General features: G+C 47.1%; 1 protein-coding gene across 1 annotated transcript; it reads left to right on the top strand.

Annotated features, from left to right (window-relative positions):
- Positions 1-25,685, top strand: LOC143793529 (uncharacterized). Its single transcript, XM_077280579.1, has 9 exons — positions 1-101; positions 746-892; positions 1,209-1,388; positions 2,160-2,283; positions 10,655-10,752; positions 10,831-10,909; positions 11,006-11,103; positions 11,217-11,334; positions 24,253-25,685. Exons 2-9 carry the CDS (start codon positions 803-805, stop codon positions 25,626-25,628), a joined length of 2,163 nt encoding a protein of 720 aa, XP_077136694.1. The 5' UTR covers positions 1-101; positions 746-802; the 3' UTR covers positions 25,629-25,685.
- Positions 25,686-27,159: the final 1,474 nt, after the last annotated feature.

Here is a 27,159-nt window from a genome sequence, read left to right as displayed (position 1 = left end):
GTCACCACAGGTCCTTCCGCTCTCAGTGCAGCAGCTCCGTCCTGGTTGTGTGCAGCTCGTGTTCTCTGGTGTCAGCCAGCAGCAGATTTCCCGCCATTCCGGTGAGATTACAGGAGGGTTTGGTGGAGTTTTGGTGCTTGTGGTAAATCTGTGAGAGGAGAGTGTGGGGTGAGATCAGAGCTGTTCCTGTGGAGGCTCCTGCTCCATGTGACTGCGGCTCCTCAGTGTTGGGGACGGGCAGCATTGTATGGGGGATGTGCAGCGTCTGCTCCTCATCTCACGGCCCCCGCTGGGGGTGTAGTTACCACGGTGACCGTCCCCTGCTGGAGGTGTAGTTACCACGGTGACCGTCTCCTGCTGGAGGTGTAGTTACCACGGTGACCGTCTCCTGCTGGAGGTGTAGTTACCACGGTGACCGTCCTCCGCTGGTGGTGTAGTTACCACGGTGACCGTCTCCTGCTGGAGGTGTAGTTACCACGGTGACCGTCCTCCCCTGGCGGTGTAGTTACCACGGTGACCGTCCTCCCCTGGCGGTGTAGTTACCACGGTGACCGTCCCCTGCTGGCGGTGTAGTTACCACGGTGACCGTCCTCCTACGAGGCTGATGATGAGCGGTCAGATCGGCGGAGGAGGCCGCGGTGGAGTTTTGTGACTTTTCCTCCTGATAAATGTTGATATTTGGCAGAATTTAGTGCTTGTCGTTCTCTCGTCCCCTGTGATTTCCATCTTCTCCTTCCTCATGAAGACGCCGGCAGGACGAGATCCCTCCAGCTGATCCAGTGTTCATCCCTCCTCCTCCTGAATGACCCCGAGGATGGACGAGGACAGGGATGAGACCACCAGAAGATTATTCCGCTTCGCCCTGGAGATCGTCTCCCTGCTGAGCGGAGAGGTAACTCCTCTACATTTCTATCAGCTTTATTGTGTTCTGTGACAAGTCCGACATCGGGAGGAGGAAATCCAGAATAGAGAGAAGGATTCTTTCCTGTAAGAGCAGTGATTGTGTGGAGCTCTCTGCCCGGAGGAGTTGTCATGGGGATCCCCTATAAGAGCTGTAGAGGGGCCGGGATGTCTGTCCGGAGGGGAATAATATTCCCGGTTATGGCCCCAGATTACTGGAGACGGTTATTGATCCCGGGATTTCTACTGATTGTCAGATCTGGAGTCGGGAAGGAATCTTCTCCCTAAGTGTCTCTCTCCATACACAGGATTACACAATAGTGAGGAAGACACCGGGGGACGGTGTGACTCCCATCATCCATCTCCAGGAGTCAGGAGGGCGGAGCCCGGGCCCCATCACAGCGCCTCCCCCGCACTCCCTGCTACATGAGAGGAACAAGAAGATCCTGGAGCTCAGCAACAAGATGATTGAGCTGCTGAGCGGAGAGGTGACTGCTGGGACATTATACAGGACTGGAGGATTCTGGGTGATGAGCGGAGAGGTGACTGCTGGGACATTATACAGGACTGGAGGATTCTGGGTGATGAGTGGAGAGGTGACTGCTGGGACATTATACAGGACTGGAGGATTCTGGGTGATGAGCGGAGAGGTGACTGCTGGGACATTATACATCACTGGAGGATTCTGGGTGATGAGCGGAGAGGTGACTGCTGGGACATTATACAGGACTGGAGGATTCTGGGTGATGAGCGGAGAGGTGACTGCTGGGACATTATACAGGACTGGAGGATTCTGGGTGATGAGCGGAGAGGTGACTGCTGGGACATTATACATCACTGGAGGATTCTGGGTGATGAGCGGAGAGGTGACTGCTGGGACATTATACAGAACTGGAGGATTCTGGGTGATGAGCGGAGAGGTGACTGCTGGGACATTATACAGGACTGGAGGATTCTGGGTGATGAGCGGAGAGGTGACTGCTGGGACATTATACAGGACTGGAGGATTCTGGGTGATGAGCGGAGAGGTGACTGCTGGGACATTATACAGGACTGGAGGATTCTGGGTGATGAGCGGAGAGGTGACTGCTGGGACATTATACAGGACTGGAGGATTCTGGGGGATGAGCGGAGAGGTGACTGCTGGGACATTATACAGGACTGGAGGATTCTGGGGGATGAGCGGAGAGGTGACTGCTGGGACATTATACAGGATGGCACTGGAGGATTCTGGGTGATGACGGTGTGGTTGTTGTCAGGTTCCTATAAGGTGTCAGGACGTCGCTGTCTATCTCTCCATGGAGGAGTGGGAGTATCTAGAAGGACACCAGGATCGGTACCAGGACGTGATGATGGAAGAGCTCCGGCCTCTTACACCACGAGGTGAGAAGCGAGGCTCCTTGTTGGCTCCGGTGGATGTGATGACGTCTCTCCGGCGTCGTCCTATAATAGATGAGTTTTCTCCAGACTTGCTCTGGTTTTCTCTACATTTTCTCCGTCTGACAACCTTTTTTATTTTCCTGATTATTTTCTTCTGATCTGTGAGTTGCAGTTTCTCCGCTGTCTTCTTGTTTTCATCAGTTTTAAGTCTTTGTCCTCGTGTGAAAATAATGGGAACTGCGATCCTATAAATGCTGGGTTTTGTAGGAAAATCTTGGCAACAGATACATGAGTCTTCTATAGGCCCCTGGCAGTCATGGCAATTCATTTTTGGGACCCTGCGATGAAAGGACTGACTGGCAGCAGAATGGTACACCCAATTGTTATGCAACTGCTGAGCAGTTGCGCTTGGCCACCACCAGGGTGCGCTGTAACGGGAAAAAGGGTCGCACTTAGGGTACTGTCACACAGTACCATTTTAATCGCTACGACGGCACGATCTGTGACGTCGCAGCGATCGTATGATTATCGCTCCAGCGTCGTAGACTGCGGTCACACGTTGCAATCACGGCGCTGGAGCGATGCCGAAGTCCCCGGGTAACCAGGGTAAACATCGGGTTACTAAGCGCAGGGCCGCGCTTAGTAACCCGATGTTTACCCTGGTTACCAGCGTAAACGTAAAAAAAACAAACAGTACATACTCACATTCCGGTGTCTGTCCCCCGGCGTCTCAGCTTCTCTGCACTGTGTAAGCACAGCGGCCGGAAAGCAGAGCGGTGACGTCAGACGTCACCGCTGTGCTCGCTTTCTGGCTGGCCGGCGCTCGCACTGCAGAGAAGCTGAGACGCCGGAGGACAGACACTGGAATGTAAGTATGTACTGTTTGTTTTTTTTACGTTTACGCTGGTAACCAGGGTAAACATCGGGTTACTAAGCGCGGCCCTGCGCTTAGTTACCCGATGTTTACCCTGGTTACAAGCGATCGCATCGCTGGATCGCTGTCACACACAAAGATCCAGCGATGTCAGCGGGTGATCAAGCGACGAAATAAAGTTCCAAACGATCTGCTACGACGTACGATTCTCAGCAGGATCCCTGATCGCTGCTGCGTGTCAGACACTGCGATATCGTAACGAGATCGCTAGAACGTCACAAATCGTACCGTCGTAGCGATCAAAATGGTACTGTGTGACGGTACCCTTACTGTGTAAGGCCACGTGCATGCATTGCGGATTATTCTGCGGATTTTTGTAAATCCGCAGGTAACCCGCACTGCGGAATTACCGTGGATTTTTGCAGATTTTGTGCGGATTCCTATTATGGAGCAGGTATAAACTGCTGCGGAATCCGCACAAGGAATTGACATGCTGCGGAATAAACAACGCAACGTTTCAGCGCCTCTTTTTCCGGAACATGTGCACTGCGGATTTTGTTTTCCTTAGGGTTACATTGTACTGTAAACTCAGGGAAAACTGCTGCAAATCCGCAGCGGCCAATCTGCTGCGGATCTGGAACATGTGCACATACCCTAACACTTTGTGCAGAGTAGTCAGACAGGCTGAAGTCAGCAACAAAGAGGGAGATGAAGTACCAGAGGTCACAGCAAAACACGAGGTCAGAGACTAGCCAAAAGTCAGAGCCAGACGGGAGTGTGGTTTCCAAAACGTGAGACGGAAGAGGAGCCAAGGTATGAGCCAAAGGGAAAAAACCTGTGTGGGAACACAATACCAGAGACAGAAAAACCAAAGACGGAGTTCAGTCAGGAATAGGGGACAGGTCAGACACATTCACGGGAAGTCAAAAGCAGAAAGATCACTAGGGTATACGGATCAGCTGCTCCAGCCAAGGACCAGAAGTATCACAGAAACAGCCAACCAGAAATAGAACCAATAAATAGCCACCCAAGAACCAAATTGAGGCAGGAAAGGTTACCATATTTTTCGGACTATAAGACGCACCGGACCATAAGGCGCACCCCAAATTTGGGGTGAAAACTGCAGAAAAATAAAGATTTTTTGTAAGATGGGGGTCCGTCTTATTGTCTGAATTTACAGTATCTTACCTGAGGGCTGGTGGTGGCAGAGCAGGGTCACAGGAGGCATGGTGGCGGCAGAGGTGGGGTGATGCGGTACGGCGTGCACCTGAGCAGGGTCCCTTCCTGCTTGGGTGACGCCACGGCCTGGTGTCCATGGGAGGGTGGCAGCAGTGGTTACAGACAGAGGTGCTGGGATGAGGAGGCACAGTGAGAGGTATGGCTTGAGAGGGGTCCCTTTCCCCGGTGAGGTGATGGAAGGATCTCGTGGGCACATGGACTGGAGATGATGGAGGTAGTGGTGTACATTGTGAAGCGAGTATTCCACAGGAGCTCATATGTCTGAGTCCTTGCCGCTTCCCGGCGCTCCTCAGCGCAATAATTATTTCAGAAGCCGGTAATAAGTGAGGAGCTCCGCTACCGAGACACAGCCGCCATGACCGGACACTGCGGGAAAAGCGCCTCTGTACTGCTGCGAGCCCTGCTGGAGGCGGAGAGCCGACTGTGCCATGCGGTGCTGAGGAGCGCCGGGAAGCGGCAAGGACTCAGACATCTGATCTCCTGTGGAATACTCGCTTCACAATGTACACCACTACCTCCATCATCTCCAGTCCATGTGCCCACGAGATCCTTCTTGAACCTTGCTGCACCCATCCTGGGAAGCAAAAGGATGGAGTATACAGAGTCCAAAGTCCCGGTGAGGTGATGCAGCAGCCCGGTAATGCAGCAGAGCCGGGTGAATCCTGTTGATATCGGTGGGCGCGGCCATCTTCCTGAGGCCGCGCGTTCGCAGATGGAGCTCTGCTGCCCGGGGCTTCAGGAAAATGGCCGCCGCGATCCCCATCTGCGCACGCGCGGCATCCCGTGGCCATTTTCCTGAAGCCCCGGGCAGCAGAGCTCCATCTGCGAACGCGCGGCCTCAGGAAGATGGCCGCGCCCACCGATAACATCAGGATTCACCCGGCTCTGCTGCCTTACCGGGCTGCTGCATCACCTCACCGGGAAAAGGGACCCCGCTCACTGCGCCTCCTCATCTCCGCACCTCTGCTGCCACACCTCTGCCGCCGCACCTCTGCCACCGCACCTCTGCCGCCACGGTAAGCCTGCATTGCGACTATTAGACCCACCCCCCATTTTCCCTCCTTTTTTTGGGGGGGGGAAAGTGCGTCTTGTAGTCCGAAAAATACGGTAATTCCTCCATGACCAGGCCGGGGAAAGAGAATCAAGAAGCAAACCCCGACCTTGATCATGACACCAACCAGTTACATGGAGCTGTCAGCAGCAGTGAAATGGTTAAATGGCAGCAATCTGTGGTTGCTCCACATTTCACCTGGCATCCTCCATGCATGAACACCAGATGTCAGGAAGGGGTTAAAGAGCCTTATCACATGAGGTCAGAATGCACTGGATGGGGTGTTCTAGTTGCAAGGGCTCAACGACAGCGAAATGGTGGTCCAGCTTTTCCTCTTCCCGAGGTCTGATCAGAACGATATAAGTTGGATGGTGACGCAGTTTTTGGCCCTGCGGGGACATCGGGCAGCACAAGGGTTATGATAATCAGTGTAAGTCTCCGTTAATCCCTCTACAATATGCGCTGTACATGTGCGGTGCAGCAAGTTTCGGTCACCACGGTAAATCGTGCGGTGACAGAGTAAAGGTGGGTACTGTCTCTGACCGCAGACCATCCCTGTACATCAACACGGGGGGCTGTACCACCTTCTGCCTTATCCACTTCAACAAGGATTGGTTGGCCAACTCTTGAGCAGCCAATCACAGCGTGTTGACAAAATTGTAAAAAAACAAAAATCTAATTAGGCAAGCTATGATTGGTAATGTCTGAGATGGCACCTATCAGAGCAGTTAACATTGGTGGGGTGATCGCAGCGTCCAGTCTGATTATTAATTGTTTTGGCACCGGTTCGCTAGTCGATAGTTACTGATCAATCAGCGCAAAAAGGGTTCAATTAAAGTAACAATCACCGCTCTGCACGCTATATATCCCTCAGATCTGGTGTGCAGAGCAGTTGTGTAGCCCCTGTGTACCTGCGAGAGAGAAATAACTGGTGGCCAGTGGCTGCCATCCTCCTGCGATCTCTTCTGACTGCTGTGCTGTGTGACTGATCTGTGATCCCTGTACCAGGTCCACACACCCCAAATTACCCCAACTCTCATGTGAATTTTTGTCTCACTTTTTTTGGGACCTTTTTAGATGTGTGCATCCCATGCCTACCTCATTTCCCCAATTCCCCATTCTGCTCTGAGCATTTGTGCTCAGCTTTTGGGGCTTTTTGTTTTTCCAACACTTACGTGTGTGCTTGCTGTGGCGGCAGTGCTCTGGTATTGCTGATCAGTTTGTACCAGGGGATTTTTTTTTCTATGAGTGGAGTAGCAGAATAAATAGTAACAATAGTAGTTAGTACCAAGAAGCTTTTATATGTGGGGAGGAATCACATTAGGGGAGCAGACGTCTCCACAGAGTCAAATGCTGCAGAATCAGATGGCAAAGAAAACACCCATGCTTGGGGATCCCTGCTTAACAATGACAACACCAGGCCCACACGCTGAGCCTCATTACCTGAGGAGATCAGGCGCATACGGAAATATAGTTTGCAAGCTTCACGAAAAGAAACAAATTTACTGCGTTCCCCAGCAAATTTTTCAGGCAAAGGAAATTTAGCCTCAGCAACTCTACCTGTCGCTCCAGCTTGCACATTAGATACTGCTAGTCCCTGTTGCTGCACTGCCCCCCTCAACTCAGTGACCTGTAGGGACAGCACCTCCAACTGGCGGGTTATGGAAGTCATGGGATCCATGACAAAACAAAAAAAAGGAAACCCTTTTTTTTTTTTTTTTTTGTTGGGCCAATTATAATGTCATGGGGAGACTAGGTGGGCAAGAGCTAATAACCCGGGCCCCTGCAATTTCCCTCAGACTGAAATCCTGACTGACCCTCTACCTAGAGTTTACACTGATGGTGTGCATGTCTAGGCCTCGACCCTCGCCCTGTCTCCTGTTTCAACCATAGGCTGAAACCACCGCCCACCACCCAGTGAAGAGGTAATACACCAATACACACAGTTAGCACAGACAAGGATAAAGGAAAATATACACCATGCCGCAGACACTCAGGAATACACTATAAATGCACAGGGCAAAATAAACACAAATACAGGAAGGAGTAAATAAGACAAAGGAAAATACACCACCAGCAACGATACTTCAACTACTAGCTCACCACTCCAGACCGAGATAACAACGCACAAGACAGAAGCTATAATCGGCGACGCCCAATGATCAGGAGAACTATTTAAAGGCCATTGGAATGGCCCAGCTTCCAATCCGAGGATTAGGTAAATTAACCCCGGAACAGCTAGATAAAATCTAGCCGACGCCAATGAGCACATAGTGGTCAAAAGCGGAATTACCTCTGTCTGTCGAACGACCTGGTCTGAACAGCATCCGACATGACAGTTAGTGACGGCTGTTTTTCTTTTGCAGAAAAAAAAAATATTACCGAGTAGCTTCATAGGTAAAGTATTAGTGTAGTGACGTCACTGTCATCCTTTTTAGACCAAGTTTGTTGTTTACATCTACTGGTAATTATTCTAATTTTTTCTCTAATTTCATTCTCTACTTTTTTATTAATTTTCATAATAAATAGTTACAGACGCCACACACAATACTCATGTAAAAGCTCCACTTGCACATCACACAGGTGAGATGAAGATAATTCAACTGGCCGATTCTTGAAGAAGACGCCATTCACCAGAGGAGGCAGACGCTTTCCTTGCCTCCTATTCAGACAGTGAGGACGATCCTACGTTCCTCTATTTTTCCTCCTCCTCCACATCTAGTTAGGAGGGACCCCCAGCAAGGCGCCTTAACCCTTTGGAAATCAATGCCATATGGTCTCCATCCCCCCCTCAAAGAAATTATCAGCCTCTTGTTCCGGATTTCATGGACAACTCAGGACTCCATTTTTTTTGGCAGAGGTCTCAGTGACATTGGTTCTACAGTGAGGATATAATAAATCTTATGAGGCCCAGACAAATTTATATGCCCAATTTTTTTAACCAAAATCCCACATCGTCACACGCCAGATGGACCCCTGTAAATGCAGCAGAAATGATGACATTTTGGGGTCTTGTGCTGCATATGGGCCTCATGAATAAACCAGAGCTGCGGGAATACTGGAGTACTGATATTTTCTACAGCTCACCGGTATCCGTATGGCCATGACAAGGACACGATTTGAAGCAATACAAAAAATGTTTCCCTAAGGCCGGGATCACACTTGCGAGAAACTCGCATGAATCTCGCATCTCAATACCCAGCACTGCCGCCGGCACTCGGGACGGGAGTGTGCGGCTGCATGTATTTCTATGCACTTGAACGCTCCAGTCCGAGTGCCGGGTATTGAGGTGCGAAACTCGTGCAAGTTTCTCACAAGTGTGATCCTGGCTTTATGCTGATAATGTGCAGTGTCCTCACAAGATGATCACAAGTTTGATGGTCTATATAAAATTCAACCAGTAGTCAACTACTTCAGCAGAAAAATTACTGAGGCCACAACAAGGGACATTTTTGTAGATGAGTCTCTGGTTTATTTAAAAGGAGGGTGAAATTCTGACGATGCCTGCCCATTAAGAGGACAACATGCGGAATTATGCTGTGCGAGAGTACATCAGGGTACATCCATAGATTTAGGGTCTACGAAGGGAGGAACATCAGGATTTACTCCCCCTGAATGACCACTGTCCTGGCGGTGAGTGGAATATTGTGTAGGAATTGGTGCACCCACTGCTGGATAAGGGTTATCACCTCTACATGGATAACTTCTACACTAGTATCCGGCTCTTTAAGACCCTCTCTGCCAATGGTAATGTGTGTGGCATCGTGCGAAAAAATAAGGGAGGCCTGCCTCCCTAAGCCACTAATTGGGCAACTGCTGAGAAAGGGCGAGAGAAGAGCCCAATGCAGCGACAATGTGCGAGATGTCCTTATCTCCATCACCAACCACTGTGACAACAGCTCTTATATCACTGCCCGAAGTGCCACAACTGAAGTCCCAAAGCGAGATTGTATCCTGAATTATAATACACTGACAAACAAAAGGGTAACAAAGTTTTGAACTTTTGAATTTCAGGTTCCATATCTCACCATCAACGACTGCTTCGAATGTGAGACCACCATCATTTTATAAATCCACCTTTTGGCTTTAAACACTACCTGAAACCTGGGCAGCTCTCTATCAGATTCAAATTTGTCTCTTCTAAACTCTGATCTCAGGTTTCTTCACGTTCCCAATGTTGATGCTTACTGATCACTTCACTTAGGTTTGTATACAGGTATTTCTTCCATTCTATCCTCAAGTGTTGGATTGGGTTGAGGTCTGGGGACTGTGGGGACAATCTAGCACCTCTACTTCATTGTCATTGAATCATATCTTAGCCATTTTCGACCTATGGTTTGGGTCATTGTCCTACTGGAACACTATGTCGTCCTTTTCCTACACATAGTACTCGAGTGTACAAAGTAACTCATCTTGTAGGATACTCACACATCTAGCTCAGCATTGAGACCACCATCGATCCTGGTCAAGTATCCGACACCTTGGCTGTGAAAAAACTCATATCATCAGGCTTTCTCCACTGAACTTAAGTTCCTACAATTTATCTATTAACCCTTTTTTTCCCTTGTTTTTTCCAGACCCATTTGCAGCTATCAGAGCCGTCTATTGACTTTTGTCTCATCACTCCAAATTTCCCGTTTCCAATTTTCTACTGTCCACTTGCGACAACTCGCCTTTTAATAGGAGGATGTCAGGTTCTCTCCTCTTAGAGTGATCCCAGAGGATCCTTTCTAGGAGGGAGGCCTCCTCAATGTCCTCATGGTGACATCATGACCTGTCAAAAAACAATCACTGTTAAATGGTAACCGTCCTTCCCCCAATCTCCATTACGGTAAATTAGGAGAGAAGAAACAGCTGAATAGAAATGTGGAGCTTTCTCCAGCTCCTCTTTGGTTCCATCACTGGTGCCGACAAAACTTGGAGAAGTTGTGTTTATTAGTGCAGCTCCTCCATCTGACTGATGAGGGTCTTCTCTGTCCCTCTCCTCAAGGTCCTCATCCTCCGAGGGTAGAGCAGAGAGCATTAGGCTTTGATTATCACTTCATACTTGGGGCCCACAATGTGTTGGGACCTCGGTACCAGTGCTGAGGACCACAACAATGTAATTTAGTCCCTGATACATAAACCTAGAATTACTGGTTCCGATAGACGTGTCTCATATATAGACAGATAAATGTCAGGTCATATATTCAGTCTGTGTGTCTCCACAGATGGATCCAGGAGGGGAAATCCACCAGAGAGATGTCCCCGTCCCCTGTATTCCCAGTACTGTCCAGAGGAGAATCACAACATCCCGGAGGATCATCAGGTAGATGACACTGAAGCCTCCACAACATCTGACCATGAAGTGATGGGACCTGAGCTCATCTTACATTTTTCTTTTTAGGGTGAACAACTGATTGATATTAAGGTTGAGGTTATCGATGAAGCTGAAGAGACGATCGCAATATGGGCCGATCAGCAGGGTGAGACTCATGTCTGTGCTGTGGTCACCTACTATTGCTGCAACCATCTCATCATCACATGACACAATCTTTTCCATCACTGTGTGTTTCCTACAGATGGATCCTGGAGGAGAAATCCACCAGAGAGATGTCGCCATCCTCTGTATCCTCAGGACTGTCCGGAGGAGAATCACAACATCCCGGAGGATCATCAGGTAGACGGTGCTGAGCCCTGTACCGGATCTGTATATGGAGGGACATTTCTGATCGATGTCACAGATTTTGGTGGTTTCTTGTATTGTGCTGATTGTTACATCTGATATATCAGGAGGAAGATCCGACTAAGAATAAAGTGAAGGATGAGACAGAAGAAGAAGTGAAGACGAGGGGGGATCAGCCGTGTGTGAGTGGCGGGAAGGAGGAGATTTCGGTAGATGTTTCCACAGGTATGTGATGATGACCGATGTGTGATGACGTTGACCAGTTTGTGATATGGTGTGGAGTCTCCTTTGCAGTGAAGCTTTATCCGCTGTCCACATCACAGCAGAATCGTCCGGTGATGGCGCGGCTGCTCCTGTAGAGTCCGGCAGTGCACCGATGAATAACGGTGCCGCCTTCACACCTCTTGTTAATGTTTTAGGAAACACATATTTAGTTTTCCTTTTACCTTTATTAATACTCTTTTCATCCTTTACATCCATATTTTTCTTCCACAAGTCCCGTGTGTTCTGGCTTCTTTTTCATTCCCTATTGCCCTCCTGTGTGTAACATCTAGCCCCGTTGGCCTTTAGTGTATAAATTCCAGCTCTGTTTCTCCCCCAGTGTATAACATCTGGCTCCTTTGCCTATCCGGTGTATAACATCCTGCACCGTTGCCCCTTTCCCAGTGTATAACATCCAGCCCTGTTGGACCCCTGGCATGTAACATATGGCTCCTCACTATATATTGGTACCAATGGAAACTGAAAGGTAAATAGAGCCTGGAGGGGCATACTAAGAAGGTGATATGTACAGAACAGGCCAGATATTAAATATGGGTTATATAGTGTGCACTTCATTATAAGACCACATAGTGATATTGGGACTGCCTATTTAGAAGAACCTTCTCTCCAGACTAACAAAATGTTGTCTAGAAATCTCATTCCAATGGCAAAATACCTAAATTCCCAAAATAGCGTGTCCTCATTGATGTTCTGAAAATGTGTGAACTTTTTTTTCCAATACATAGGATGAAATTTAACTTTATTCTGCTGTTGTTTTTTTGAAATTTTACTCTTTATGTGCTACACAAGTTGAGTGACAAAACGACCGTCCACCTTGAGACAGAAAAGTGACTGTACGTTCATCATATATAGACTCCCTTCCTTGTATCCTCCATTTTTCTCCTGTAAAGATGAACCGATGGAGGAATCCCGTCCGTTCCTAGTAATAAGGCGCTTACAGACAGTCTCCATATAGCAAATCCCGGCTTTCATCTTTTTACCATTATACAGTGATCTGGACTTACAACGCACACACCTGGGTGGCATCCTTATAGTAGCTGCTGGCTGGTAGAGCAAGCTGGCAGAAGAAGGTCAACATGTCAGATCAAAACCAAAGATGGGCGGTACGAGACAAAATCAAGAAGCGAGGACGATGTGAGAATCAGAAAGCAGAGTAAGAATGGTCATGTAGATAGAGGTCTCAGTCAGCCCGGAGTATTATGGAAGCCATAGAAGCTCAAGAAAGACAAACGAGAGCAATGAAACCAGGTGCAGAATAGATAGGTAACTGGTAACGCCCAGCAAACTGCGGAAGTTTAATAAGATGTGGCGCTGCCCCATAGGCCACCGCACAGGAAAGGCAGGGGAGGGTGGGGTAGACCTATTACTGCACTACTGTGTAGTGTTTGTTCAGTCCCGGGGTGGAGGGTCGCTGTAACTGTGGGCAGTATTTTTCATTAATATATGTTATACACAACTTTTTGATCAGTTTTTATTAAACTCGATAAAGAATAATAAACTTTATGAATTGTATGAATAGGAAACTCTGTAACCTGTCACCACAGAAATCTGCGCATTTCTTATTCCGTCTCAGAATTCTCAGTTCCGGGGTAAAATTTCTATTCAGTTAGGAAACATTGTTCCATTACTGAGATTGGAGGTGACGGCGGCTACTAATGAGATTCTGTGTAGGGGGAGGGGTGTCAGGAACAAGAGGTATTTGACTTTCTATGATCGCGCACACTGAGCTCTGCTACATCCCAGGGCAGAGGACAGACACGCTGTGGGCAATTCCGACCCCCCCCCCCCCCCCCCATCTTTTCTCACTCTGCCTGCTGCCATGTGTGTAATTCAAAACCCTCAGTAGAATCACTGAAGAAGTTTTATGGCTTTCAGCTGCAGCAGACAAATCTCCCTACACTACACATTTCCTCCTCCCAACCAATACCAGCCCGAATTGGTATAGCCACTTGCAAACTGCATGCATTTCTTTGTTCTATTAACGGGATATATAGGGGCACTGATCCGGGCTAGGGATATAAGAATTATATATTTCGGATGTCCATCGATAGATCTATCACTCACTGAAAGCACTAGCAGCTAAACGCAATGAGTGCAAAGCGTGGATTTCTTTGTAAGTGGTTTAGGTAATTACTCTGTGTGTACTCTTACAAAAAATAATCCCCATGATGTGGGGCACATTCTGATCATTGTGTCTTTCTTATACGAGGTTCATACAGCGAGATTTTTCGTAATAATAGTTTTCATATTCTAAGTAAAGGGGAGATTTCAGCCTCTAAGTGATGTCACCACAGGGGAGGGCTTTGGTTTTGGGCTAGGAATAACTTAGTGAGACAGCATTCTTGCAGTGTCTTGTGCCCGGGGTCTAGCTGCTCTACAGATGTGACATGCATCTTGATGTGTCTCCTGAGCACATGGGCAACTAGGAGATGAAATGATCTGAATGACCTGTAAGTGTTCTTTACAATTACAAATAAAAAGAGGATTAAAATTGAATTGTACATATAAGATGTCTCTTTTATAATATCTTTTTTTTATAGTTTGTAAACACTGCCTACCTTTTTTAGGAGTAAAATATTAAACTACTAGCTTGTCTCTCCATGCTCTATAACGAACTGTCGTGTCCTCTGAAGTGAATTACACTACTGATTTGGGTTGGCTCCGGACCCGTTAATAATTACCAAAATTGGAGCTGGTGGCGGCATACCTTGTCCTGTGCAATTGGGCGTCTTTGCAGCGACGTTGATAATTATTGTTCCTGCCTGTGTGGAAGTAGTTAAATCACCCTCGCTGCAGCGTGCCCAATAGCCAGTACATAGCAGGCAGCCTTTCTGGGGACTAATTACCATGGGGAAGGGGAGGGAGGGTGTCCTGTGTGCCATGGGAGGAGGGTGTCCTGTATGCCATGAGGGGAGGAGGGTGTCCTGTATGCCATGAGGGGAGGAGGGTGTCCTGTGTGCCATGGAGGAGGGGAGGAGGGTTTCCTGTGTGCCATGGAGGAGGGGAGGAGGGTTTCCTGTGTGCCATGGGGGGGAGGGGAGGAGAGTATCCTGTGTGCCATGAGGGAGGGGAGGAGGGTGTCCTGTGTGCCATGGGGGAGGGGAGGAGAGTGTCCTGTGTGCCATGGGGGGAGGGGAGGAAGATGTCCTGTGTGCCATGGGAGGAGAGTGTCCTGTGTACCATGGGGGGAGGGGAGGAGAGTGTCCTGTGTGCCAGGGGAGGAGGGTGTGCCATGGGGGAGGGGAAGGAGGATGTCCCGTGTGCTATGGGGGAGGGTGTCCTGTATGCCATGAGGGGAAGAGGGTGTCCTGTGTGCCATGGAGGAGGGGAGGAGGGTGTCCTGTGTGCCATGGAGGAGGGGAGGAGGGTGTCCTGTGTGCCATGGGGGGAGGGGAGGAGAGTATCCTGTGTGCCATGAGGGAAGGGAGGAAGGTGTCCTGGGTGCCATGGGGGAGGGGAGGAAGATGTCCTGTGTGCCATGGGAGGAGAGTGTCCTGTATGCCATGAGGGGAAGAGGGTGTCCTGTGTGCCATGGAGGAGGGGAGGAGAGTGTCCTGTGTACCATGAGGGAAGGGAGGAGGGTGTCCTGTGTGCCATGGGGGAGGGGAGGAAGATGTCCTGTGTGCCATGGGAGGAGAGTGTCCTGTATGCCATGAGGGGAAGAGGGTGTCCTGTGTACCATGGGGGGAGGGGAGGAGGGTGTGCCATGGGGGAGGGGAAGGAGGATGTCCCGTGTGCTATGGGGGAGGGGAGGAGGGTGTCCTGTGTTTCATGGGGGAGGGGAAGGAGGGTGTCCTGTGTGCCATGGGGGGAGGGGAGGAGGGGGTCCTGTGTGCCATGGGGGGGAGGGGAGGAGGGTGTCCTGTGTGCCATGGGGGGAGGGGAAGGAGGGGGTCCCGTGTGCCATGGGGGGGGGGAGGAGAGTGTCCTGTGTGCCATGGGGGGAGGGGAAGGAGGGGGTCCCGTGTGCCATGGGGGGGAGGAGGGTGTCCTGTGTGCCATGGGGGGAGGGGAAGGAGGGTGTCCTGTGTGCCATGGGGGGAGGGGAAGGAGGGGGTCCCATGTGCCATGGGGGGGAGGAGGGTGTCCTGTGTGCCATGGGGGGAGGGGAAGGAGGGTGTCCTGTGTGCCATGGGGGGAGGGGAAGGAGGGTGTCCCGTGTGCCATGGGGGGAGGGGAAGGAGGGTGTCCCGTGTGCCATGGGGGGAGGGGAAGGAGGGTGTCCCGTGTGCCATGGGGGGAGGGGAAGGAGGGTGTCCCGTGTGCCATGGGGGGAGGGGAAGGAGGGTGTCCCGTGTGTCATGGCGGGAGGAGGGGAGGGTGTCCCGTGTGCCATGGGGGGAGGAGGGTGTCCCGTGTGCCATGGGGGGAAGGGAGGAGGGTGTCCCGTGTGCCATGGAGGATAGGAGGGTGTCCCGTGTACTTGGAGTGAAGGAGGAGGGTGCCATGGGGGGAGGGGAGGAGGGTGTCCCGTGTGTCATGGGGGGAAGGGAGGAGGGTGTCCCGTGTGCCATGGGGGAGGGGAGGAGGGTGTCCCGTGTGCCATGGGGGAGGGGAGGAGGGTGTCCCGTGTGCCATGGGTGGAGGAGGAGGGTATCCCGTGTGCCATGGGTGGAGGGGAGGAGGGTGTCCCATTTGTCATGGGGGAGGGGAGGAGGGTGTCCCGTTTGCCATGGGGGGAGGGGAGGTGGATATCCCGTGTGCCATGGAGTGAGGGAGGAGAGTGCCATGGGGGGAGGGGAGGAGGATGTCCTGTGTGCCATGGGGGGAGGGGAGGAGGGTGTCCCGTGTGGGCGGGCTGCTGTTTTTAGGCTGGGGGGCCTATATCAATTGCCCCTTACCAGCCTGAGAATACCAGCCCCCAGCTGTGAGCTTTAGCAAGGCTGGTTGTCAAAAATTATTATTTATTATTATAGCGCCATTTATTCCATGGCGCTTTACATGTGAGAAGGGGTATACATAATAAAAAAATGGGATGGACCCCATGCCGTTCTTTAAAATTATTTATTTAACCCCTTCCTGACATCCGACGTACTATCCCGTCGAGGTGGGGTGGGCCCGTATGACCGCCGACGGGATAGTACGTCATAGCCGATCGGCCGCGCTCACGGGGGGAGCGCGGCCGATCGCGGCCGGGTGTCGGCTGCATATCGCAGCTGACATCCGGCACTATGTGCCAGGAGCGGTCACGGACCGCTCCCGGCACATTAACCCCCGGCACACCGCGATCAAACATGATCGCGATGTGCCGGCGGTGCAGGGAAGCATCGCGCAGGGAGGGGGCTCCCTGCGGGCTTCCCTGAGCCCCCCGCAGCAACGCGATGTGATCGCGTTGCTGCGAGGGTCTTACCTCCCTCCCTGCCTGCTCCAGACCCGGATCCAAGATGGCCGCGGATCCGGGTCCTGCAGGGAGGGAGGTGGCTTCACAGACGCCTGCTCAGAGCAGGCACTGTGAAGCAGCCTGTACTTCTCGCAGATCGGTGATCTGTCAGAGTGCTATGCAAACTGGCAGATCACCGATCTGTATTGTCCCCCCTGGGGCAAAGTAAAAAAGTAAAAAAAAAAATTTCCAAATGTGTAAAAAAAAATAAAAAAAAATATTCCAAAATAATGAAAAAAAAAAAAAAATATTATTCCCATAAATACATTTCTTTATCTAAATAAAAAAAAAAAACAATAAAAGTACACATATTTAGTATCGCCGCGTCCGTAACGACCCCACCTATAAAACTGCCCCACTAGTTAACCCCTTCAGTAAACACCGTAAGAAAAAAAAAAAAAAAACGAGGCAAAAAACAACGCTTTATTACCATACCGCCGAACAAAAAGTGGAATAACACGCGATCAAAAAGACTGATATAAATATCCATGGTACCGCTGAAAACGTCATCTTGTCCCGCAAAAAAACAAGCCGCCATACAGCATCATCAGCAAAAAAATAAAAAAGTTATAGTCCTGAGAAAAAAGCGATACCAAAATAATTATTTTTTCTATAAAATAGTTTTTATCGTATAAAAGCGCCAAAACATAAAAAAATGATATAAATGAGATATCGCTGTAATCGTACTGACCCGAAGAATAAAACTGCTTTATCAATTTTACCAAACGCGGAACGGTATAAACGCCTCTCCCAAAAGAAATTCAGGAATTGCTGGTTTTTGGTCATTCTGCCTCACAAAAATCGGAATAAAAAGCGATCAAAAACGGTCACGTGTCCGAAAATGTTACCAATAAAAACGTCAACTCGTCCCGCAAAAAACAAGACCTCACATGACTCTGTGGAGCAAAATGTGGAAAAATTATAGCTCTCAAAATGTGGAGACGCAAAAACTTTTTTGCTATAAAAAGCGTCGCTGGTTTCACACTTGCGTTTTTGTCTGCAGCGTTTTTTCCCTATATTTAACATTGAAAACGCATGCGTTTTTTTGTAGACGTTTGGTCGCGTTTTCAAACGCATGCGGTTTTTTTCTGCATGCGTTAATTTTCAGAAATACAACCTGCAGTATTTTCTTGGTGTTTTTAAGCACATGCGTTTGTTTGCGTTAAAAACGCATGCATTTTTATCGAAAAAAAACAGAAAACACACTGAAAAGCCACCCACCACCATCAAGGTGATAAAGGGATCCAAACCCTAACCCTAACTCTACCCCTAACCTCACCCCTAACCGTTTAATGAACATTTTCTGACAGTCATAGTGCCACGTATTTCAGTGCCACGTATTTCAGTGCCACGTATTTCAGTGCCACGTATTTCAGTGCCACGTATTTCAGTGCCATGTATTTCAGGGCAACGTATCACGTATTTCAGTGCCACGTGTTTCAGTGCCACGTATTTCAGTGCCACGTATCACGTATTTCAGTGCCACATATTTTAGTACCACGTATTTCAGTTGCACGTGTTTCAGTGCCACGTATTTCAGTGCCACGTATTTCAGTGCCACGTATTTCAGTGCCACGTATTTCAGTGCCACGTATCACGTATTTCAGTGCCACGTGTTTCAGTGCCACGTATTTAAGTGCCACGTATCACATATTTCAGTGCCACGTATTTAAGTGCCACGTATTTCAGTGCCATGTATTTCAGTGCCACGTATTTCAGTGCCACGTATCACGTATTTCAGTGCCACGTATCACGTATTTCAGTGCCACGTGTTTCAGTGCCACGTATTTAAGTGCCACGTATCACATATTTAAGTGCCACGTATTTCAGTGCCACGTATTTCAGTGCCACGTATTTCAGTGCCACGTATTTCAGTGCCACGTATCACGTATTTCAGTGCCACGTATCACGTATTTCAGTGCCACATATTTTAGTACCACGTATTTCAGTTGCACGTGTTTCAGTGCCACGTATTTCAGTGCCACGTATTTCAGTGCCACGTATTTCAGTGCCATGTATTTCAGTGCCACGTATCACGTATTTCAGTGCCACGTGTTTCAGTGCCACGTATTTAAGTGCCACGTATCACATATTTCAGTGCCACGTATTTAAGTGCCACGTATTTAAGTGCCACGTATTTAAGTGCCACGTATTTCAGTGCCACGTATTTCAGTGCCACGTATTTCAGTGCCACGTATTTAAGTGCCACGTATCACATATTTAAGTGCCACGTATTTAAGTGCCACGTATTTCAGTGCCACGTATTTCAGTGCCACGTATTTCAGTGCCACGTATTTCAGTGCCACGTATCACGTATTTCAGTGCCACGTGTTTCAGTGCCACGTATTTAAGTGCCACGTATCACATATTTAAGTGCCACGTATTTCAGTGCCACGTATTTCAGTGCCACGTATTTCAGTGCCACGTATTTCAGTGCCACGTATTTCAGTGCCACGTATCACGTATTTCAGTGCCACGTGTTTCAGTGCCACGTATTTAAGTGCCACGTATCACATATTTCAGTGCCACGTATTTCAGTGCCACGTATTTCAGTGCCACGTATTTCAGTGCCACGTATTTCAGTGCCACGTATTTCAGTCACGTTTAGGGTTAGGGTTAGGGGTAGGGTTAGGGTTAGGGCTAGGGTTGGAGGTAAAGTTAGGGTTGGGGCTAAAGTTAGGGTTGGGGCTAAAGTTAGGGATGGGGCTAAAGTTAGGGTTAGGGTTTGGATTACATTTACGTTTGGATTAGGGTTGGGATTAGAATTATGGGTGTGTCAGGGCTAGGGGTGTGGTTAGGGTTACCGTTGGGATTAGGGTTAGGGGTGAGGTTAGGGGTAGGGTTTCAGGTAGAATTGGGGAGTTTCCACTGTCCAGGCACATCAGGGGCTCTCCAAGCGCGACATGGCGTCCAATCTCAATTCCAGCCAATTCTGCGTTGAAAAAGTAAAACAGTGCTCCTTCCCTTCCGAGCTCTCCCGTGCGCCCAAAAAGGGGTTTACCCCAACATATGTGTTATCAGCGTACTCGGGACAAATTGAACAACAACTTCTGGGGTCCAAGCTCTCTTGTTATCCTTAGGAAAATAAAAATTTGGGGGGCTAAAAATCATTTTTGTGGGAAAAAAAAGATGTTTTATTTTCACGGCTCTGCGTTATAAACTGTAGTGAAACACTTGGGGGTTCAAAGTTCTCACAACACATCTAGATAAGTTCCTTGGGAGGTCTAGTTTCCAATATGGGGTCACTTGTGGGGGGTTTGTACTGTTTGGGTACATCAGGGGCTCTGCAAATGCAACGTGACGCCTGCAGACCAATCCATTTAAGGCTGCATTCCAAATGGCGCTCCTTCCCTTCCGAGCTCTGTCATGCACCCAAACAGTGGTTCCCCCCCACATATGGGGTATCAGCGTACTCAGGACAAATTGGACAACAACTTTTGGGGTCCAATTTATCCTGTTACCCTTGTGAAAATACAAAACTGGGGGCTAAAAAATCATTTTTGTGAAAAAAAAAAAAGAATTTTTATTTTCACGGATTTGCGCTATAAACTTTAGTGAAACACTTGGGGGTTCAAAGTTCTCAAAACACATCTAGATAAGTTCCTTGGGAGGTCTAGTTTCCAATATGGGGTCACTTGTGGGGGGTTTGTACTGTTTGGGTACATCAGGGGCTCTGCAAATGCAACGTGACGGCTGCTGACCAATCCATTTAAGTCTGCATTCCAAATGGCGCTCCTTCCCTTCCGAGCTCTGTCATGCGCCCAAACAGTGGTTCCCCCCCACATATGGGGTATCAGCGTACTCAGGACAAATTGGACAACAAATTTTGGGGTCCAATTTATTCTGTTACCCTTGTAAAAATACAAAGCTGGGGGCTAAAAAATCATTTTTGAGAAAAAAAAAAAAAATTATTTTCACGGCTCTGCGTTATAATCTGTAGTGAAACACTTGGGGGTTCAAAGCTCTCAAAACACATCTAGATAAGTTCCTTAGGGGGTCTACTTTCCAAAATGGTGTCACTTGTAGGGAGTTTCAATGTGTAGGCACATCAGGGGCTCTCCAAACGCAACATGGCGTCCCATCTCAATTCCAGTCAATTTTGCATTGAAAAGTCAAATGGCGCTCCTTCCCTTCCAAGCTCTGCCATGCGCCCAAACAATGGTTTACACCCACATATGGGGTATCAGCGTACTCAGGACAAATTGCACAACATTTTTTGGGGTCCAATTTCTTCTCTTACCCTTGGGAAAATAAAAAATTGGGGGCAAAAAGATCATTTTTATGAAAAAATATGATTTTTTATTTTTACGGCTCTGCATTATAAACTTCTGTGAAGCACTTGGTGGGTCAAAGTGCTCACCACACATCTAGATAAGTTCCTTAGGGGGTCTACTTTCCAAAATGGTGTCACTTGTAGGGAGTTTCAATGTTTAGGCACATCAGGAGCTCTCCAAACGCAACATGGCGTCCCATCTCAATTCCAGTCAATTTTGCATTGAAAAGTCAAATGGCGCGCCTTCACTTCCAAGCTCTGCCATGCGCCCAAACAATGGTTTACACCCACATATGGGGTATCAGCGTACTCAGGACAAATTGCACAACATTTTTTGGGGTCCAATTTCTTCTCTTACCCTTGGGAAAATAAAAAATTGGGGGCGAAAAGATCATTTTTGTGAAAAAATATGATTTTTTATTTTTACGGCTCTGCATTATAAACTTCTGTGAAGCACTTGGTGGGTCAAAGTGCTCACCACACATCTAGATAAGTTCCTTAGGGGGTCTACTTTCCAAAATGGTGTCACTTGTAGGGAGTTTCAATGTTTAGGCACATCAGGAGCTCTCCAAACGCAACATGGCGTCCCATCTCAATTCCAGTCAATTTTGCATTGAAAAGTCAAATGGCGCTCCTTCACTTCCAAGCTCTGCCATGCGCCCAAACAATGGTTTACACCCACATATGGGGTATCAGCGTACTCAGGACAAATTGCACAACATTTTTTGGGGTCCAATTTCTTCTCTTACCCTTGGGAAAATAAAAAATTGGGGGCGAAAAGATCATTTTTGTGAAAAAATATGATTTTTTATTTTTACGGCTCTGCATTATAAACTTCTGTGAAGCACTTGGTGGGTCAAAGTGCTCACCACACATCTAGATAAGTTCCTTAGGGGGTCTACTTTCCAAAATGGTGTCACTTGTAGGGAGTTTCAATGTTTAGGCACATCAGGAGCTCTCCAAACGCAACATGGCGTCCCATCTCAATTCCAGTCAATTTTGCATTGAAAAGTCAAATGGCGCTCCTTCACTTCCAAGCTCTGCCATGCGCCCAAACAATGGTTTACACCCACATATGGGGTATCAGCGTACTCAGGACAAATTGCACAACATTTTTTGGGGTCCAATTTCTTCTCTTACCCTTGGGAAAATAAAAAATTGGGGGCGAAAAGATCATTTTTGTGAAAAAATATGATTTTTTATTTTTACGGCTCTGCATTATAAACTTCTGTGAAGCACTTGGTGGGTCAAAGTGCTCACCACACATCAAGATAAGTTCCTTAGGGGGTCTACTTTCCAAAATGGTGTCACTTGTAGGGGGTTTCAGTGTTTAGGCACATCAGGGGCTCTCCAAACACAACATGGCGTCCCATCTCAATTCCAGTCAATTTTGCATTGAAAAGTCAAATGGCGCTCCTTTCCTTCCGAGCTCTGTCATGCGCCCAAACAGTGGTTTACCCCCACATATGGGGTATCAGCGTACTCAGGACAAATTGTACAACAACTTTGGGGGTCCATTTTCTCCTGTTACCCTTGGTAAAATAAAACAAATTGGAGCTGAAATAAATTTTGTGTGAAAAAAAGTTAAATGTTCATTTTTATTTAAACATTCCAAAAATTCCTGTGAAACACCTGAAGGGTTAATAAACTTCTTGAATGTGGTTTTGAGCACCTTGAGGGGTGCAGTTTTTAGAATGGTGTCACACTTGAGTATTTTCTATCATATAGACCCCTCAAAATGACTTCAAATGAGATGTGGTCCCTAAAAAAAAATGGTGTTGTAAAAATGAGAAATTGCTGGTCAACTTTTAACCCTTATAACTCCGTCACAAAAAAAAATTTTGGTTACAAAATTGTACTGATGTAAAGTAGACATGTGGGAAATGTTACTTATTAAGTATTTTGCGTGACATATGTCTGTGATTTAAGGGCATAAAAATTCAAAGTTGGAAAATTGCAAAATTTTCAAAATTTTCGCCAAATTTCCATTTTTTTCACAAATAAACGCAAGTTATATCAAAGAAATTTTACCACTAACATGAAGTACAATATGTCACGAGAAAACAATGTCAGAATCGCCAAGATCCGTCAAAGCGTTCCAGAGTTATAGCCTCATAAAGGGACAGTGGTCAGAATTGTAAAAATTGGCCCGGTCATTAACGTGCAAACCACCCTTGGGGGTGAAGGGGTTAAATAATTTAAAAAACAGCGTGGGGACACCACTATTCTTGATAACCAATCTTGCTGAAGCTGACAGCTGAGGTAAGCAGCCCGCAGCTGTGAGTTTTGCCAGGCTAGTTATAGAAAAGAGGGGGGAACCCACGCTGTTTTTTTCATTAATTTATGTTATAGCGCAGGCGGCGGGTGAGGAATACCCCGATAATCAGTTCCTGCTGTCACTGTTATTAGCGGCAGGAGGTGTCAGGTGATGGGAGTAAGAGTCCCAAATCCCCTACCTGGTGGCATCATTCTGACTTTAATATAACTCTCTGATCGCTGGCAGAACGATGATGATGAGAGCCGTCTTCAGCACCTGCTGCCAGGGAACAGCACTTACTGTAGCGCTTCTTCCCCTGCGGCAGTCCGTGTGGTACTGATGCTTCACAAGGGCAGCACATGGCTGCCACATGTGTGCCGCAAGTATTACAGACATGGGTATCTCTGGTACCTTTTTTTTTCTGGAATCCCGGAAATAAATGGATGTGTGAAGGAGGCCTTAGGCATACTGTAGACATGATTATTGTGGCTGGAGCTCGACTGCTCCTGGATGTAGGGCCACCTTTGTGATAAGTCAGTCTCTTTTTCATACTGTATTGAAATATTAAAACACCATTTTTAATTGCGTGGACACTTTTCTACACTAATGGCGTAATGGGAAGCTTGCTACTTGAGTGAAATGGCACTGGGGGGTACATTAGGTGGTAACTCCTGATGGCAGGTTCCCTTTAAGAATTGTCTTATTATTATTATTATAAACTGTATATTTGCTGTCTAATCTCTGCCACCCGATTTGTGCCAATGTCACCAGTTTATAAGTATTCTTCATTTTGCCCGTCATTGCGTTAATGTTATGGCATGTAGTTGTCTTCATTATCACCAGTACTTTCACTGACTAGGGTCTACATTATGAGCTCCATAACAGAAATTTAGAAATGCCTTTTGTGTTGTAGAATAGATGTGATTTTTTTTCTATCTTTCATCCTTCTAGGAAATCCTTGTGAGAATAACGGTTTATCACTAAATTGTAAAAATGAAGATATCAGGAAGCACTCTAATGGAGAAAACCTCATTGCCCTTCATGAACCTCCTGGACTTCACAGTACTTCACTTTCTTATAGTCCTCCTACTCATGAGGAATCCTCTCCTGAGCAATCTCGCATTGTTACCACATATCCAGGTGACAAAGTGCATACAAGATTTCAGTGTGACAAGCAACTTACTAAAACCTCAGATTTTTTAACACAAAAAAAGCACAAAGGAGAGAAGCCATACTCCTGTTCAGAATGTGGGAAATTCTTTATATCTAAATCAAAATTTGTTATACATCAGAGAATTCACACCGGAGAAAAGCCATTTTCATGTTCAGAATGTGGGAAGGCCTTCACAGATAAAGGAAGTCTTGTAAAACATCACAGAATTCATACAGGAAAGAAGCCATATTCATGTTCAGAATGTGGGAAATGTTTTTTATGTAAATCACATCTTGAGACACATCAGAGAATTCACACGGGAGAAAAGCCATTTTCATGTTTGGAATGTGAGAAGTCTTTCACAGATAAAGGGAGTCTTATTAAACATCAGAGAGTTCACACAGGAGAGACTCCATATTCTTGTTCAGAATGTGGGAAATGCTTTACAGATAAAGGGAGTCTTATTAGGCATCAGAGAATTCATACAGGAGAGAAGCCATATTCATGTTCAGAATGTGGGAAATGTTTTAGAGATAAGTGGAATCTTATTACACATCAAAGAATTCATACAGGTGAGAAACAATTTTCATGCTTACAATGTAAAAAATGCTTTACAGAGAAAACAAAACTTCGTAAACATCAGAGAACTCACACAGGAGAGAAGCTGTATTCATGTTCAGTCTGTGAGAAATGCTTTACAGCTAAATCAAGTCTTATGATACACGAAAGAAGTCACACAGGAGAGAAGCCGTATTCGTGTTCAGAATGTGGGAAATGCTTTACAGGTAAATTTAGCCTTATTACACATCAGAGGATTCATACAGGAGAGAAGCCATATTCATGTTCAGAATGTGGAAAATCTTTTAGAGATAAAACAAATCTTGTAAAACATCAGAGAATTCACACCGGGGAGAAACCGTTTTCATGTTTACAATGTGGAAAATGCTTTACAGAGAAATCACAACTTCGTAAACATCAGAGAATTCACACTGGAGAGAAGCCGTATTCATGCTCACTCTGTGAGAAATGCTTTAACGCTAAATCAAGTCTTGTGACACATGAGAAAAGTCACACAGGAGAGAAGCCGTATTCATGTTCACTATGTGGGAAATCTTTTGTAAAGAAATCATATCTTGTTAGACATGAGATAAGTCATACAAGAAAGAATCTGTAAATATGTTCACTGTGTGTTCTAAATTTTAATAAACCGTGCTCAGCATAAATGTGTACATCCCACTGGTAAGTAAGGTTTTAATCAATATCTCACTAAACACAAGAACAGTTTCTAAAATGTTCGACAATATATCACCGCGCTACTCCATACATGTATGGAGGACAATGGTAGTAGGGGGGTGATGGTGAAGGTGAAAAATTTGTAAAGGAAAAGAAACTTACTGCGATTATGTCAAAATAACGGTTCTGATAAAAAGGTACTGGGTTTAAGAAGGTGACGGTCCCAGCATTTGGTGGAGTAGGGTCTAGTGTGCCCTATAAGCAAAGGGAGTTTTTGATATTAACAATAAAACTTTTAATACGCAGTAAATAGTGGTGGTATGTCTGTAATTGTACTTACTGGAGTGCCGTGAGGCAGTGTGACCCCTTAAAGAATTGGTGTAGATAGACGACTAAGAGGGCTGCTGACCCTCGAAACGCTTTGGTTTTCTGTTCCTCCTGTGCACCCATTCACACTTAGGTGACGTCACCCCGAAACTCCGCTCACTTCATTCCCGCCACAGACACAGCGTGCTTCCGGCCCGGGGCACCTGTGATCATTATCGGCTTCCAGGGCAGCGGTTCCCCGCACACCTAATGCGGACACCTTCTGCAGCACAACGGTTAGTTATCTGGACACAGGCACACCGCTCGCCTCCTCTGCATCCAGGCTCCACACAGTGAGTACCGCGTAGAAGCCCAATTAAGTATAACAGGTATCTGCTTTTGAATCCTGATATTTCCACTCGCGGCAGAACCACTTAATCACTGAGTTCACTATACTCCGAACAGCTAAGTAATAGCGACTACATGTTATGCTAACAGGACATCAAACCTCCCTTTGAATGGCAGCATACTAACGCAGCATCAACGGATTAACTACCAACCTATCTACACCAATTCTTTAAGGGGTCACACTGCCTCATGGCACTCCAGTAAGTACAATTACAGACATACCACCACTATTTACTGCGTATTGAAAGTTTTATTCTTAATATCAAAAACTCCCTTTGCTTATAGGGCACTCTAGACCCTACTCCACCAAATGCTGGGACCATCACCTTCTTAAACCCAGTACCTTTTCATCAGAACCGTTATTTTGAGATAATCGCAGTAAGTTTCTTTTCCTTTACAAATTTTTCACCTTCACCATTACCCCCCTACTACCATTGCCCTCCACATATGTATGGAGTAGTGCGGTGATATATTGTCGATTTATTTATTTATTTATTTATTTATTTATTTTTAGGCTTTGCTTTCCAACAGGCACACACAGAACCTGCTCTAATCACCAGCAGCTCTCTGTACTAATCTCACCCTTGGGCCAGTCCTTTGCAGAGCGCCAGTGTTTACATTTATACTTTTGAGTTTCTAAAATGTTACTGTTCCCTGTGATCAGCACCACGAGAGGGGATCTACCAAAAGGACAGAGAACTTGCTGAATATAAGGGTGACAACTCTTCTCCCCATCGTCAGTTGGTATCCTGTCCTTG

This window comes from Ranitomeya variabilis, chromosome 1 (assembly GCF_051348905.1).
Source record: "Ranitomeya variabilis isolate aRanVar5 chromosome 1, aRanVar5.hap1, whole genome shotgun sequence".
In the NCBI taxonomy this organism is placed as follows: Eukaryota; Metazoa; Chordata; class Amphibia; order Anura; family Dendrobatidae; genus Ranitomeya; species Ranitomeya variabilis.
Note: the sequence above shows the minus strand (reverse complement) of the source record. Positions and strands in the feature narration are given on the sequence as shown.

Bases quoted from the DNA above. Each gene is read 5' to 3' on its own strand.
- LOC143793529 (XM_077280579.1), top strand. From the start codon at position 803: ATGACCCCGAGGATGGACGAGGACAGGGATGAGACCACCAGAAGATTA. The intron at 1,389-2,159 runs GTGACTGCTGGG...GGTTGTTGTCAG, and splicing joins TTGAGCTGCTGAGCGGAGAG to GTTCCTATAAGGTGTCAGGA. The intron at 10,910-11,005 runs GTGAGACTCATG...TGTTTCCTACAG, and splicing joins AATATGGGCCGATCAGCAGG to ATGGATCCTGGAGGAGAAAT.